Here is a 14968-nt window from a genome sequence, read left to right on the forward strand (position 1 = left end):
TGACAGGGTCGCGTATCTGTATCCGTAGAGCCACGTCCAGGACTTATTTAAACACACGGACAGCCTAACACAGCCAACATATGCGCACGTACACACATACACACATTTTCTAAATGAACAAAAACAAAAACATGAATACAAACGAAGGTATGAGTCATACACTCACACCCAGAGATGGAGTGAGAAAGAGAGTGGGAGAGACGGAGAAAGAGCGAGAGAGAGAGCGCAAGCCTAGCGCATGTCATCTAGCCTTACTGCCCACATCCGAAAGGCTGAAAGTTTTCAGTGATCCACTATTATTTCAATAAAGGCCAATCTCTGCCTCTTAGACCCTTTAGCCACTCCCCCAGTCAGTCAGCAACCATGGAAACCGATGCCCACTTACATGGGACAATTCTTCACACGAACGTGATAAGACTTCGGCCGAGGGGGCGGGGCTTGTGGCCTGGGTGGGGCTCTTTCTTGGGCTGCTGGGCTCGAGTGTTTGGGAGGTTTCCCATTTAACATGAAGCATGACATCATTCACAAAGAGGGTGGCATGGTGTGTGTTCCAGAGACACACACAGCGGGCAGAGAGAGAGAGAGAGAGAGAGAGAGAGAGAGAGAGAGAGAGAGAGAGAGAGAGGAGGGAGAGAGAGGAACGTCTGAGAGTGGAACGGCTGTGATCATAGGATAAAGACACAATAATAACTGTATTCAGGATTCTTGTTTCATTTGCAATCACTTTGATCTGAGCAGTGAGGAGATGCCTCATCATCTAATGGCCTTATAATAATGATAATATGCGTGTTAGGAACACAACGTCACGTCCCCGCGGCTTGGTCCTTGGCCTGTAACAGCCCGCTGACCTCTGAGTCACAGTAAAGCCCCACATAGAAAACTCCCTTCTGACAACGTCCGAGGACGTCTGAGAGTGAGTGACGGAAATCGGCGATAAAAGCTGAGACGAAGTCTGCAGTGTTACGGCAGTAGCGACGCCGTCAGCACGGCGTCCGGACGCGGCCGGCCCGGAGTAACGGGCACGCGGAAGGGCGAGCGCGTCCCCCCGGGATCCAACGGAAGGCCCGACGAGAGCACCACCAGCAGGCAAGCGTGGAGTGGAGCACACGCGTGCACGCACAACATATGGAGGTACACTTATGACTCACCAGAGAGAGAGAGCGACAGAGAGAGAGCGACAGACAGGCGCTGATTGAGATGGGGGGCCATGAGATCAGAGAAAGACAGACAGTAAGAAGAGAGACACAGAAGTGTGAGAGGGAAAGAGAGAGTGCGAGCTAGCTCGTCATCTTCAAGTGTATCCACTCTGACATGTTAGAGAGTCTGGGGGAGACCGGGGCTCCCAAGCGGGTGGAAAAAGAGGTTTGCGCAATTGAATTTGCTGCAATTCTGCAGGGAAAATCTCATTTGGCCAAGCGTGTGGAGGAGTTTCGGGTGGAGGTGGAAGGTTGTAGTTGGCTGAGCATTGCCTGCGAGTTCAGGAGCGCTTCATAACAAAAGTCTCCTTCCCCTGCAGTTTCTCCCAGTGTTATGAAAAGTGTGTGTGTGTGTGTGTGTGTGTGTGTGTGAGAGAGAGAGAGTCTCCCCTAAGCACTGCTGTAGAGGTATACACAAATTCATTACACCTTCACTATTCAGAGACTCTGGGAAGGGAACTCCACTACACACCTGCACGCCGTGAGCAATGTTTACCAACCAGTCAAACCAGTCTCCGAGGGCAGCAGGTCCAGTTTCCCCGATAAGAGGCCAAGCCAAACAGAACGTTCAGAGAAGCAGCCGCCGGCCTGCTCCGTTTTCAATCCTAATCTGGAATGCTTCACTACTGATCTGGGTTATTGCAGCACTAAATGGTCCTGCACTGATCCTAATCGGGCACATTTCAGGACGAATGCCTGCGAGACGTTTCCCCCGTGTGTATCACGCCCACGGCCCACTCCAGGGATGCACCGAGGAGACGCCACGGTGAAAGAGGGCTGACGACTCGGAATTCTTTCCGTGTGGGAAGGAAAACTCTTGAGCTCGAAATGTAATAAAGCTGGAATCTAATTTTAATAATAGACTGTGACCATTCACACACACACACACACACACACACACACACGCACAGAGAAGGGAGGAGGATGGGAGAGCGCGTAAACTGAGTTAAGTCTATGAAAGGAGGACGTGTTTCCTTCTCTTTAGAACCCTCAGCAGTTCTTCCTAAACCATGAATGTGCCGTGTCCCCACGTCCTGGAGAAAGAGAAGAGAACCCAGACAGAGGAACGAGCCTGTTACTCTGGACGACCCCAGCACTGTCCTAGAGTGGAGGCACGGGCCGTCTAGAACGGGCAGAACGGCCTGGGGCATCTGTCCGGATGGCAGAAACAGATAAACTACGATGAAGACTGAGTGCAGAAAGTCCAGACGTGTACACACAGCACAGACATGTACCTCATTATTTATGCACAAATGTCTGAACCTGAACCCAGTAAATAACCTCCAACCCCAGTTTGCTTTTGTTCCTCTGAAGAAAAAAAAAGGGCAAGTTTTTCTTTAAATAAAGACATTCCTACCCTTCTCAGGGTTGTTATCTTGGCCTTTGTGTGAGACGCATGCCTGGAAAGAAACTCTAACCTATAACACGGCACCAAGTTTGAAATAGAGCAGTTCTTTGCCAAGAACTCGAGGTCGTGGCTCACATGTCTAATGAGTGTGTGGGACGGCGTTGGGGCAGCCAGGTTGCAGGGACTCCTCGACCCCTTCCACACGGCGCTCCCGTGACCCGCATCCATCGGACAACTTTTAGTTTTCCACCCGGCGAGGATGCTGGGTAATTAGTGAGAGCGTTTTCGCAGCGGAGCAAAGCGCGGCGTGTTGGCAGACACTCTGTCTGGGGTGTGTGAGGCGGTGACGCACAGAAACAAGGAGGAAAAGGGATGACCAGAAAGAAAGAAACGCAGAGAAACGGAGAAACGGGAGATGTGTAGAGGAAGGGATTAGCACTCCCTAACATCCCACTGACATGCGGACAGAGAGAGAGAGAGAGACAGAGAGGGGGATAGGGAGAGAGAGAGACAGAGAGAGAGAAAAGGAAGGAAGGAGGGAGAGAGAGGGAGAGAGGGAGGAATGGAGAGAGTGTATGTTCCAGAGTGTTTGGAGTGGGCTCAGAGGTTGACACACCACACTCCATCCATCATCCAATATTACTCCAGGAGATTAAACAATGCAATAGTGGCACAATTAATTATGCACCCATATATTTACATATTCAAAAATATGGAAATGAGAGGACAAACAGTGCTGCAGGAATTAAGGGTCCTGCCATGTTAATACAGTAATGCACCCAACCCTCCTCCCATTGAGCTTTCTCCAACACACACACACACACAGAGTAACTCTCCCTCTCTATATAAACACACAAATCTAGATTACTTCCGTGTTCCACAGATCAAAGCAGCCCATCAGGATTTGCCTGTCTGCCTCTCAGTCGTACAGGGGCAACGATTCTGCTGACTGGTCGCACGTGCACATGTCTGCTATAGTGGGATTAATCCCAGCCTCGAGTAATGGGTGTTGGTGTGTGTGTGTGTGGGGGGGGGGTTCATTACATCTTCGATGAGTATAACCATGTAAGATCTTAAATTTATGTCAGTGTCAGAGATGGCAGTTGAGTTATCAACCTGGAAGAGGAGGAACCTTTCAGTTCCTGTGAACGGCTACAGAAGAAGGACCAATCAGTGCTGTTCTGAACAGCCAATGAGCAGGCGGGAGCACACACCCAAGAGGCTTCCTGCTCTTTTCTGTGCCCTCCTTTCCCTCCCTTATTCTCTGTGTCCAGCCGAACGCAGCCGAACACAGCCGAACGCAGCCGAACACAGCCAAACACAGCCAAACACAGCCAAACACAGCCGAACGCAGCCGAACGCAGCCGAACGCAGCCGAACGCAGCCGAACGCAGCCGAACACAGCTGATCACAACCGAACATAACCAAAGACAGCTGAACACAGCCAAACATAACCAAACACAGCTGAACGTAGCCGAACACAACTGAAAACAGGCGAATACAACTGGACACAACCAAACAAACTAGGAACAGCCGAGCACAGCTGAGCACAGTTGAACACAGCCGAGCACAACCAAACATAACCTAGGAACAACCGAGCACAGCCGAACATAACCAAACACAGCCAAACACAACCAAACACAGCTGAACGCAGCCGAGCACAACCAAACACAGCTGAACGCAGCTGAGCACAACCAAGCACAGTGGAACATAACCAAACACAGTTGAACACTGCTGAACCCAGGCGAACACAACTGAACACAGCCCAACGTAGCTGAACCCAACCGAACACAACCAAAGACAGCCGAACGTAGCTGAACACTGCTGAACACAACTCTGTCATGCGGCTCATCAGGCGCAAATGCCTGAGGAAGAAGAGTGTAGATGAGTGATACACAGAGAGGCACAGACTCATTCACTGTGTGCACGCCAACTGTGCTAAGTGAACTTGCCGTTGTTGTGGAGGCAGGAGGGGGAGAGGCAGCAGGCTGGTGTGTACAGGAGAACTGATTACTTCTGAGTGTGCTGAACAGAAATTACACTGTAGACATGAAAGGAACACAGCAGGAGCTTGTGTGTGTGTGTGTGCGCGCGCGCATGCGCATGTATGTATAGGTGTGCGTGAGTGTGTGCGCGCATGTGTGTGTGTGCATGTTTGTGCCTGTGTGCGTGTGCGCATGTATGTGTGTGTGTGCGCGCGCGCATGTATGTGTGTGTGCGCGTGTATGTACGCATGTGTATGTGCATGTGTTTTATGCATGTGTGTGCATATGTTTGTGTATGTGTGCACGCATGTTTGTGTGTGTGTGTGTGTGCGTGTGCATGTATGTGTGTGTGTATATGTGTTTGTACGTGTGCATGCGTATGTTTTTGTACGTGTGTGCGAGTGCATGTATGTGTACGTATGTGCTTGTATGTGTGCATGCGAGTGCATGCATGTGTGTGTGTGTGTGTGTGTGTGTGTGTGTGTGTGTACGTGTGTGGGTGTGTGTGTATGTATGTATGGGTGGGTGTGTGTGTGGTTCTGTAATGGAAGGGTTTTGTCCCTTTAGCTGAGGAATGTTGGGGGTGTTGAAGAAGAAAAAAAGTTATTTGAATATTACACATAAATATTTAAATGTACTATAATTTTACACCTTTCTATTATTTCATATATATGAATATATTTATTATTTATATACTCTGACAGAAAAGGAGAGTGAACGAGAGAGAGAAGAAAAAAAAGAGAAACAGAGGGAGAGAGAGGATGAAAGGAAGGACTTTAAAGAGCGGGATGCCCCGCTAAAAACAAGGTGTCAGTCAAGGTTTGCAGAGGGTGGGGCCTGACACGTGTCACTTCCTGTATCTCGCAGTGCGTCGCTCCAAGCGTGTCAGGAAAGGCCAAACAAACACACCTGGCAGGGGAGGATGAAAGAAGACACCTGAGGCAGCGTGTCACACACCTGAACCACTGAACTCCCACAGCACATGAGTGGTGGAGGGGGGGGGGGGCGCTCCCAGGTGCCCCCAGGTGCCCCCACACATCAAGCTTTACTCTGGATGGCTTTCATAATGAGAGTGAGAGAGAGACACAGAGAGAGACACAGAGAGGGGAGGCATTCTTGGACGGCTACAGTGCAACACACGGATGTGGTCCTGAGCACAGGAGACAGAGACACGGGCCTCTGTTTACAGCAGGGTGATACATCAGAGTGATCAGAGCACCGGGGAAACTTTGGGCAACAGAATGTGTGTCTTATACACACACACGCGCACACACACACAAAATGGAGAAGTAAACATTGTTACAAATGAAAAAAGCTTTTCTATTAAAACTCGCTGTTAAAGTGTCTACAGGGCTATTTATGTACTGGGAATGTGTGTAAGTGTGTACACGCTCTGCCCCCTCCCTCTGTGTGTGTGTGTGTGTGTGTGTGTGTGTGGGGCTCCTGGTCACTGATCTGTAACAGCCAGGGAAAAGGCAGTGTTGAGACCAGCAGGTCTGACCATGCTGCCAGATTCTCTTTGGCAAGAGAGAACCTGATTATGAACCTCAACACTGCAGCACTGTGTGTGTGTGTGTGCGTGTGTGAGAGTGTGCGTGTGTGTGTGTGAGAGTGTGTGTGTGTGTGTGTGTGTGTGAGAGTGTGTGTGTGTGTGTGTGAGAGTGAGAGTGTGTGTGAGTGAGAGTGTGTGTGTGTGTGAGAGTGAGTGTGAGTGAGTGAGAGTGAGAGTGTGTGAGTGAGTGAGAGTGAGAGTGTGTGAGTGTGTGAGAGTGAGCGTGTGTGTGAGTGGGGGGGGTTGAGTATTGCCCTGTTTCATTTCTTTTCACCTCTGGATTTCAAACAAACATTCTCTCATTACAGCTCTTCCAGGTTAATTATTATTCAATTACAGTCAAGTTTCATTTCCTTAGTATTGCAGTGGTTCATTCGTGCTGTTTTATTGTAATACTGCTTTGGCAAAACTGTAAATGAATACGGTCACTCCAATAAAGCTTATGGAAATGAAAACTGAATCGAACTGAACTGAGAGAGAGAGAGAGAGAGAGAGAGAGATTATAGTTGATTTCTTCTCTCTGGTCACTAGCATTTGGGGTTTGAATAGGTCATAATATAAAAGCAACACTAAAAACAGACCAAACTTCCCAAATTATCGTTAGACCGTGATCAGCGTTGTTTAGAGAACCTGTTACCGCCGTAAACACTTCCTGTCCCTGATCTCCAGAACACTTGTGGAAAAAGGAAGCGTAACTGGTCTTAGAAGTCCGGAACAGTCTGACACGGACTTGGGAAGCGTTTGGCTCTACAGTGGAAAAGAGGTTTGTGTTGAATCAGTCTCCCGTGACCTGCAAAAACAAGTCACCAGAATGTCCCAGTCACCCTGGACACTCCCCTGCGCTGGGGTCTGCGCTGGGGTCTGCGCTGGCCTTTTTCATGCATTTTCTTTTTAACTCTGCCCACCTGCCAGTCTACTTTCTCGTCCCTCCGTAGCTGCCCCTCCGTGCTTGCCCCTCCGTAGCTGCCCCTCCGTAGCTGCCCCTCCGTAGCTGCCCCTCAGTGTCCTTATACTAGTACATACTCCACAAAACCAGGCAAGGCACCTCCTGTAAAACCCTCCTCTCTGTGTTCAGTAGGTGACAGGCTGACGGACGTAGAAGACAAACGCCGCCCAGCGCGGGAGAAGCTCCGCCCCGCCGCCATCCCCAAGCTGCACTCTGCTAAGGGTAACTGGAGCCGTCACTACGACCGATATCTCCAGAAGCAACTCCATTTTCCTTCGGTTGTTTGTTTGTTTATATCCGTCCAACACAAGACCCCCCACGACTCGCCTATAAAAGGACGCGAAACATCACCGGATGTTTTTTTTTCCCCTTTTCTTTTTTTGCATACCCTCTAAAGCCTAATGGTATTTCTTAATAATGCCAGACAGAGGCGTTCTAGTGTCAGAGGGAGAAACCTCGGGGCGGGCGGGCGAGGGGGTACGCAAGCGAGAAGCAGGAGGCCTCCACGAGCAGATCAAAGGACACATCAAAGAAGTGAGAGAGAGAGAAAGAGAGAGAGAGAAAAAAACGCTCAGAAACACAGACGTCTAAAAAAAAACTGGGCACATCTGAGAGGCTCGTGAAGCAGAAACATCCAGGACACAGCGGGCATGAAACATCTCTCACACACACACACATGCACGCGCGCGCGCACGAGCATGGCGCCAACGGCCATGACCATCACGACTGCGATCAGAAAAGCGTGAAAACGGAAAGGTTTGATTATCCGAGGAACTCCGAGGCCTGGAAAATGTATCGGCTATGAAAAGTGTTAATGAAGACCCCAACACTGTTATACAGCCTGAGTTAATTTGCCAGCAGTGTCACTATATGTTATAATTACGTTGCCATGGTTACTGGCAAGCTGCGCAGACGTTGGTGAGACTGTGGCATCGCTGTACTGTGTGCTGGATTTGTATGTATATGTGTTTGAACAAACAGAAGTGCTGTACTTGGATTACACTGATATGTCAGCACCACACAGACCTGCAAAAAATGAGAAAATGTATGAGCAGAGTGAGTGTGTGTGTGTGTGTGTGTGTGTGTGTGTGCGCGCGCACGGGTGTGTATACATGTTCACAACGTGTGTTCGTGTTTGTACAGTGTGTGTGTGTGTGTGTATGTACACTGCATGTATGTACACTGCATATGTATGTGCACTTGTGTATGTTTGTGTGTTTACACATGATCGCATGGACACACACGCACACGCACACACACACACACACACAGCTTGCTGGAGTGTGTATCTGGGCCCAGGAGCAGACTGAGAGAGGGTCTTTCTTTCCAGCTCATTATAGTGGTTTATGGACAGGGGCGTGTCTGAGAGTATGATGCAACATGATATGGTTACTCAGCTCCAGCCTTAATCCTGACATGTGTAAACAGTCTAGAAAGAGAAAGAGAGAGAAAGGAAGAGTGTGCTTGGTTGAGAACAAAAGAGAGAGCAAGAGAATGCAAGGATGAATGAGAGAGGAAGAGAGAGAGAGAGAGAGAGAGAGAGAGAGAGAGCGCGCCCAAGTACACGTATACACAGGAAGTCCTGGCGGTGAAGTATCTTAATGACTAAGCAAGACCAGCTCTCTGACATTAAGAAGTCCATCTCGTTTAGGTACCAGTTAGACTTTATCTTAAGCTCTTTAAAACCGCGATTAATCCAGCAGCTCTTTACAGCGATGAGCTGCAGGGACCTCAGACACAACACGACCCAGAACACAGAGGAACTCCTCACACGATGCCTGCGATGCTGAATCACAACTGCATCCTTTACTGTTTGGGATCAAATCAAATTTAATGGCCACTCACTCCGCCCTGCCAGGAGCTGAACGTAGAAAGGAGTCCCGTAAAGCAGCGGGTCCTGAGGCTCGGCAAGCTGAAAACGTCTGATATTACAAACTCCAAAGAGCCTCGGGACAGCTGAGTACTGTCCCAAACTATCAGAGCCAGCCAAATCAGGACTGAGGAAAATACAAAACCAGATCTCATGTTGCAAGCTACAAAAGCACAACATGAGCTTCAATGCCATTCTGGATTAATCAAGATTATAACCTGACAATTTAATTTAGCACGATCAAAAACCGAAGAACTACGGAAAGCGCTCAGTGTGCACAGCCTGGCCAATGGACCTATCAGACAGACCTGCTGCACATAGAATATAAGCCTGCTGCCCAGGGAGGACAGACTTGCTACCCATAGAGAACAGACCTGCTGCTCAGAGATTTACAGACCTGCTACCCATAGAGGCCAGACATGCTACTCATAGAATACAGACTTGCTGCCCAGGGAGGACAGACCCGCTACCCATAGAGAACAGACCTGCTGCTCAGAGATTTACAGACCTGCTACCCATAGAGGACAGACCTGCTGCTCATAGAGGACAGTCTGAGCTCCCGCTGCCATCTGGGTGCGGTGGAGACGGAGCTGCACTTCCTCCCCGAGTGTCCCAGATATAAATCAATTAGAAACGCGTTGTAGGAGAACATCCACAGCATCTGCGCGGAGTTCCTCGAGCGCGGTACAGAAGAAACACCGCCCTGCATCTCGGGATGAGTGCGCACGCGGCAAAAGTCAGAATAGCTGGCTGCCACCTCCTAAGAGACAACCGGTCGTTTTTTTGTTGATTAATGACTGATAATGATTTCGTTTCCTGCTTATTTCTCTCAAGTAGAAGAGTGAGCAAGCGAGGGAGGGAGGATTTGTATAAAAGAGAGAGTAAAACAGAGAGACAGGGGAAATGGTGTCATTCTCAGTGTCTTGTCTCATATCTAAATGTCTGTCATCTTCAGCCGTCTGTCATCCTGCAGAAGAGACTGGACAGATGGACAGACGGGCAGATGCACTGCTGCCCGCATTGTTTGGCTTGTAATGAGAATAGACAGTGAAGTGGCCCTCACCACACACTCGTCATTCCTCTCCATCCATCCATCCATCCATCCATCCTCTCTTTCATTCATGCCTCCACCAGAGCCATGTGAGCACTTCATCCATCCATCCATCCATCCTCTCTTTCATTCATGCCTCCACCAGAGTCATGTGAGCACACCCTGAGTATGGTTCTGGCTGTCAGTCATCCAGGCCAACTGAGTCGCACAAACAGAAACACAGAACTAATAAAGAAGCAATGCTGGATTAACCCACACAGTCAGGAACACAGTTAAACGGTCTTAACCACACAGTCAGGAACAGAGTTAAACACAGTTTCACCCACACAGTCAGGAACAGAGTTAAACACAGTTAAACAGTCTCACCTACACAGTCAGGAACACAGTTAAACAGTCCTCCTCTACAGGACTTCCTGTGCTACTCGGCTCCCACAGCATGGCGTAACAGGTATGACGTCAGCTCCGAGACAAGGACGTCTGAATCTTTATCTTACACACTAAAATCAACCCACCTAGTTGGTTACCATGGCCACGCTTTTCCTGCGAACAATGCTACCAATTAGCAAGGCTTTTTAGGGAGATTACAATCGTAATGTACTCAGTATTAGAGCTGGGCCGCTGACTCGCGGTGTAAACGCAGCCCCAAATGAAGCTTGCGTCAACTGACAACACCATATCCCGAGTTCAGCCGCAGAAGTGCGGCTAACTTTCCGCCCCAGGCCTTTTCAGCTCGTGTGAGCGACCCGGAAGAAGGCAAAACTGGGCTGACCCGCAGGCAGGATGTTCGTCGTCCCGACGAGCGTGTATTAATAGCCAGGGGCAGGGTGCCGTCGCTCCGAAGGTTGATGTAGTTGCTGTGGCCTTTCTCGCTGGTGGAGTTAATTAAGTGTAAAATGGGTGGAGTCGGGAGGGGGCCTGATTTAGGTGGGGTTGGCTCCGACGCTCCACGCTGGTAAGCCTGGTAAAAATCCTTCAACTCTAGTGCCAAGCCAGATGAAGGCTTGCCTTCTCCACAGGTCTGGGATCTGCTCCGTCAATCCAGACCCTAGCATAGCTATTATAAGGCTTATTGCATGATACTGACCTCAGGTCAGTGTATGAGAGGCCATGTCTCTCTGCAGCGGATACCTGGCCAGTAGCTGCTGGTCCGAGCCCAAAGATGCTGTCAGTTTTACTGGCCTTTGCCTGTGTATTCCATAATGCTAACACTGTTCTGGGGTCAGTGTGGGTGACTAATGTGGTTATCCAGTGATGTGGTTATCCCATAATATCCCTTGCTGTGCTCTGTTCCCAGATCAGGGGATTTTCTCTGCTGGAGTGCTTAGCTCATAGTCATGTGTGGAGAGGAGATACTGTTTGGAAACCGAATCAGGCATAAAAATTCATAATCTGCCCTGCTTCAATATGCCCCTCCCCTTTAGCACCACCCCATCAGCTACACCCCATTCAGCTCCTTGCTTTCAACTCCTACCCTTTAGCCACTCCCCTTCTGTCCCTCCCCTTTAGCCACACCCATTCAGCCCCTCCCCTTCAGCCACGTCTCATCAAACTGGGCTGCATAAGAGCTGAGAAAACAGTGCAAGATCTGGTGCCAGGCGTTTGTTTTTTCCAAATCCACATTAACAAACTCACAGTGACACCACAGAGAGCGAGTGAGAGAGAATAAATTATAGTATGAGGCAAAGTAAGGAAAGAGAAGAAAGGAGTGAGAGATCAGGAGAACTCGCCCATCTTCCAGATGGTCGCTACCTGGGTGAGACGTCGCTCTTCGACGGTGTCGTCGCAATAGGTATTGATCAGTCCACGGGTATTCAACCGCGTAACAGGACTAATATCTCAGAACACGTGAAGGCCAGGTTAAATCACAACCCTAAAGGTACAGGTACCTCAGACACGCCCCAGGGCAGGATTGGGTTGTAACGAAGTAAGATGCGTTACCGCTACATGTTACGTAATCAGACTAAAAACCAGTAACGGTATTCGAACGGCTGTTTAAGCGTTTGAAATGTGTACCGGACGTTGTGTTCTCACCCAGATTGCGTTGTTGATCCTTTACTTACATCTTAAATTTCATTGTAAATTCTGACTGGAAACGTGTGTGAAGTTTAAATCTTAATCGATTCAGGCATTTTGTTGCTTTCATAGACGCACGCGACTTGGTCGATCGTGAAAACAGTGTTCCGTGCGGACGCTCGATGATGTCGTAAACACCGGATTTTTTTCAACGTTAACATGACATTTGGACCTTGTCGGCAGTGCTGAATTGCTGGGGAAGGGACACGGCTATGTGGACACCTTTTACACATCTCAAGTTATTCGTGAGTCTACGAAGAGAGAGCAGGCGTGTTGGCACTGGACGGAACCAGGGATCCGAAACAGACTGTTGCTTTACGGTCATCGTTTGCATTGGATTACAGACCGATTTTAATAATTAATCAGCAATCTGTAAGGGTCCCCCCCCCCAGATTAGTCTTCTCAACCCTGTTAATCAGTTAACCCGCATTAACTATGCAATTAACTAGCGGGAATGACAAAATCCATAACCGGATCCGGCTGTGAAGTTCGAACTCTCTACGCTAATTAGCCTATAAATTTGACGGAATGTTACCAAATATCCACTTTCGTCTGTTTGGTTTGAGTTTAGCGGGTATGGTTAATCAGCTGACTGCACGGATCTGCAAAACGGCTGACGCCGGCCATCGCGAGCGAGTTGTAATTTAGTGGCGAGGAAAAGTCGATTAAGCCCTTCACTTGTAAAGAGCACGCGCAGCGCGTGAGTTTGTGAAGAGGAGTCATAAATCTTTCCCGAGCACGAGAGAGGCCGGTGCATCCGCTGTGAGCGCGTGTCCAGATTTCTCTTGGTCCTCTTTTTTTTTTTGCACTGTCAGATGTAGCTTCTCTAATTGATCACGGTTTGCCAGCTGGTGGAGGACGGAGCCAGCTCGTCCGGAAAAGAGCACGGGACATCCTGTTAATGCACTCTAGAGAGAGACGCTGCCCGTGCATGGACACGTGAAGGGGACACGTTGGATAGAAGTGAGAACTGCCTGTGTTTCAGACTCCACATTGTTTAGACTAAAATCCACTCTCCTCATATGTGTTATAAAGGATGCATCTACGTTAAACTCAAGTCTAACGAATCCCAACATCTTTCAAACTACTTCACCACAACAAAGCCCGATTCTTGCGACCATTACTAACCGGGATATCAGAGGAAATGCGCGCCTTCAACGGACCTCACACATGCCACACAGCATTGGGACTGCGAGGAGGGACGCGCGCTCTGTAACGATTCATTATGCCATCAAAGGACGCCCAGAACACCGGGAAGGAGAGAGTGCGCGAGCGGGAGCGAAAGCGCCGAGATCACTGCGTTTAAACGGAGCCCCGGTCAACGATGAGCGGGTTTATTCCGTTGTCTCCCTCTCTCCCGTGTCTCTGCCGCAGGTTCAGAATTACAGCCTAGGATCCGGACTCGGTTAACTAGAGTTCAAACATTCCTTTAGATAAACGCGCGGTCTTGTGCGCGGTTAGTTAAGTGGTAATTAAGATAAGACGGAGCGTTGATTCCAAATGCTCCGATGATGAATAACTTAAAAGAAAATGCAACTTTCCATCCGCTTAGTCGTGTACGAACAAAGGCACGCGTGGAGAGAGGGACCGGAGTGGAAGGCAGACCGGTTCGTGCCGATGTGCAGACCCTCACGCAGCGGCTGTCGTTACCGGTTTTTGAACACGCTAACCGTGAACCGGGTCTTCCGCGGCTTTTCCGTTCATCGGGGCAGCCGTCGCACCATATCGGTCACAGCTCGAGAACAGGCTCGGTCCGAGGTTGGCGCAACTTGCACACAGCTTTATTGAAATGCACCCCACGCGCACAAAATCCGACACTCCACCGCAGCACTGGTAACGAGCAGCGAGCCTCAACAGAGAATCCATCTGCGCGAGCCGCGCAAACCTTCCCCGACCCCCCCCCCGGAAAAAAAAACAAAAAAAACAAAACCGGACGACGTACCTTCAGCGCCTCGATGTCCAGCGATGCCGCCCGTTCCATTCAGATAAGAAAGTCGTAGCAAAGTTGTGTAATCTAGACTTGTCGTTCCCCGGTGAAAGTCAGCCAAGTCCTCCGAGCCGCGGCGGCGGGTTCCGTCTGTCTCATACTCACGATTCCCGCGTGATCGGAAACACGGCCGGGCAGTATCGCTGCTCCCGCTCAGCTGTAGGCAGGTCCCACGCGGCAGGCGAAACGGCGAGAACGGAACGTGTTTAATAATCGCGTCGGTTCGGTCTCTCCCGCTGGCGCTCCCCTCCGACGGGAAACTAATTCCGTTACCGCGCGCCCATGATGCCTCCTATACGGAGCGAACGACGGGCCGAGCTGCTGCGCCCCGGTGAGTCGGGTCCTCAGGCATCCTCATGCGGCAGTTTTAAAGAAATTCAGTTCGCTCGAGACGAGGAACGGCACCCGGTGGAATCCGGTTTAGTGGCGTCTCTGAGGACAAAGTCTACGTCCGCTCGTGCCGAGCCCCGCCAAAAAAAAAAAACACCCCAAAAGCGCTCCGCGGAGAACCACACGGCGCTCGTGGAGTCACGGTGCAGTGCCTCGCTTTGAAGTGATCTCCGTCTGAATTCGGTCTCTCTGTGTTTGGGAGCGCGAGGGTCTGGGAGGGAGGGAGGGAGGGAGGGAGGGAGGGAGAGAGAGATAGAGAAGAAGGGGGAGCGCTTCCTCCTCCGCGCGGATGAGTGCTAGCTAAGTGAGTTGAGCGCGTGGACTTCTCTGGACGCGCGGTCCCTCTTCGACGGCGTCGTCGGTCACCAGGTGACTGTACGGCCCCCGTGGCACGCACCCTAAGGACGCGCCAGCTGTTCTGCCGGCCATTCTCCGGGGTCCTAAAGCCACGGAGAGGCAGAAATATAAGCACTCCGTTCGGTTAGCGCGCGGATCTGCAGTGCTATTTAAGTTTTAATTCGCGTGAGTGGGTATGTTGCATTTCAAGCGCTTGCTGACCCCTCATATACG

At 50.1% G+C, this 14968-nt stretch overlaps 1 protein-coding gene across 2 annotated transcripts in view; it reads right to left on the bottom strand.

Moving 5' to 3' along the window:
* The window catches only part of LOC113590910 (zeta-sarcoglycan), a 143972-nt gene extending 129374 nt beyond the window's left edge, over positions 1-14598 (bottom strand). For both annotated transcript variants that reach the window (XM_035529569.1, XM_035529568.1), the window contains exon 1: positions 13964-14598. In XM_035529569.1, coding sequence (XP_035385462.1) covers positions 13964-14002 — 39 coding nt within the window. In that variant the 5' untranslated portion in view covers positions 14003-14598. The remainder of the gene's footprint in view (positions 1-13963) is intronic.
* Between the last annotated feature and the right edge of the window lie 370 nt (positions 14599-14968).

Source organism: Electrophorus electricus, chromosome 9 (genome assembly GCF_013358815.1).
Source record: "Electrophorus electricus isolate fEleEle1 chromosome 9, fEleEle1.pri, whole genome shotgun sequence".
Classification (NCBI taxonomy): domain Eukaryota; kingdom Metazoa; phylum Chordata; class Actinopteri; order Gymnotiformes; family Gymnotidae; genus Electrophorus; species Electrophorus electricus.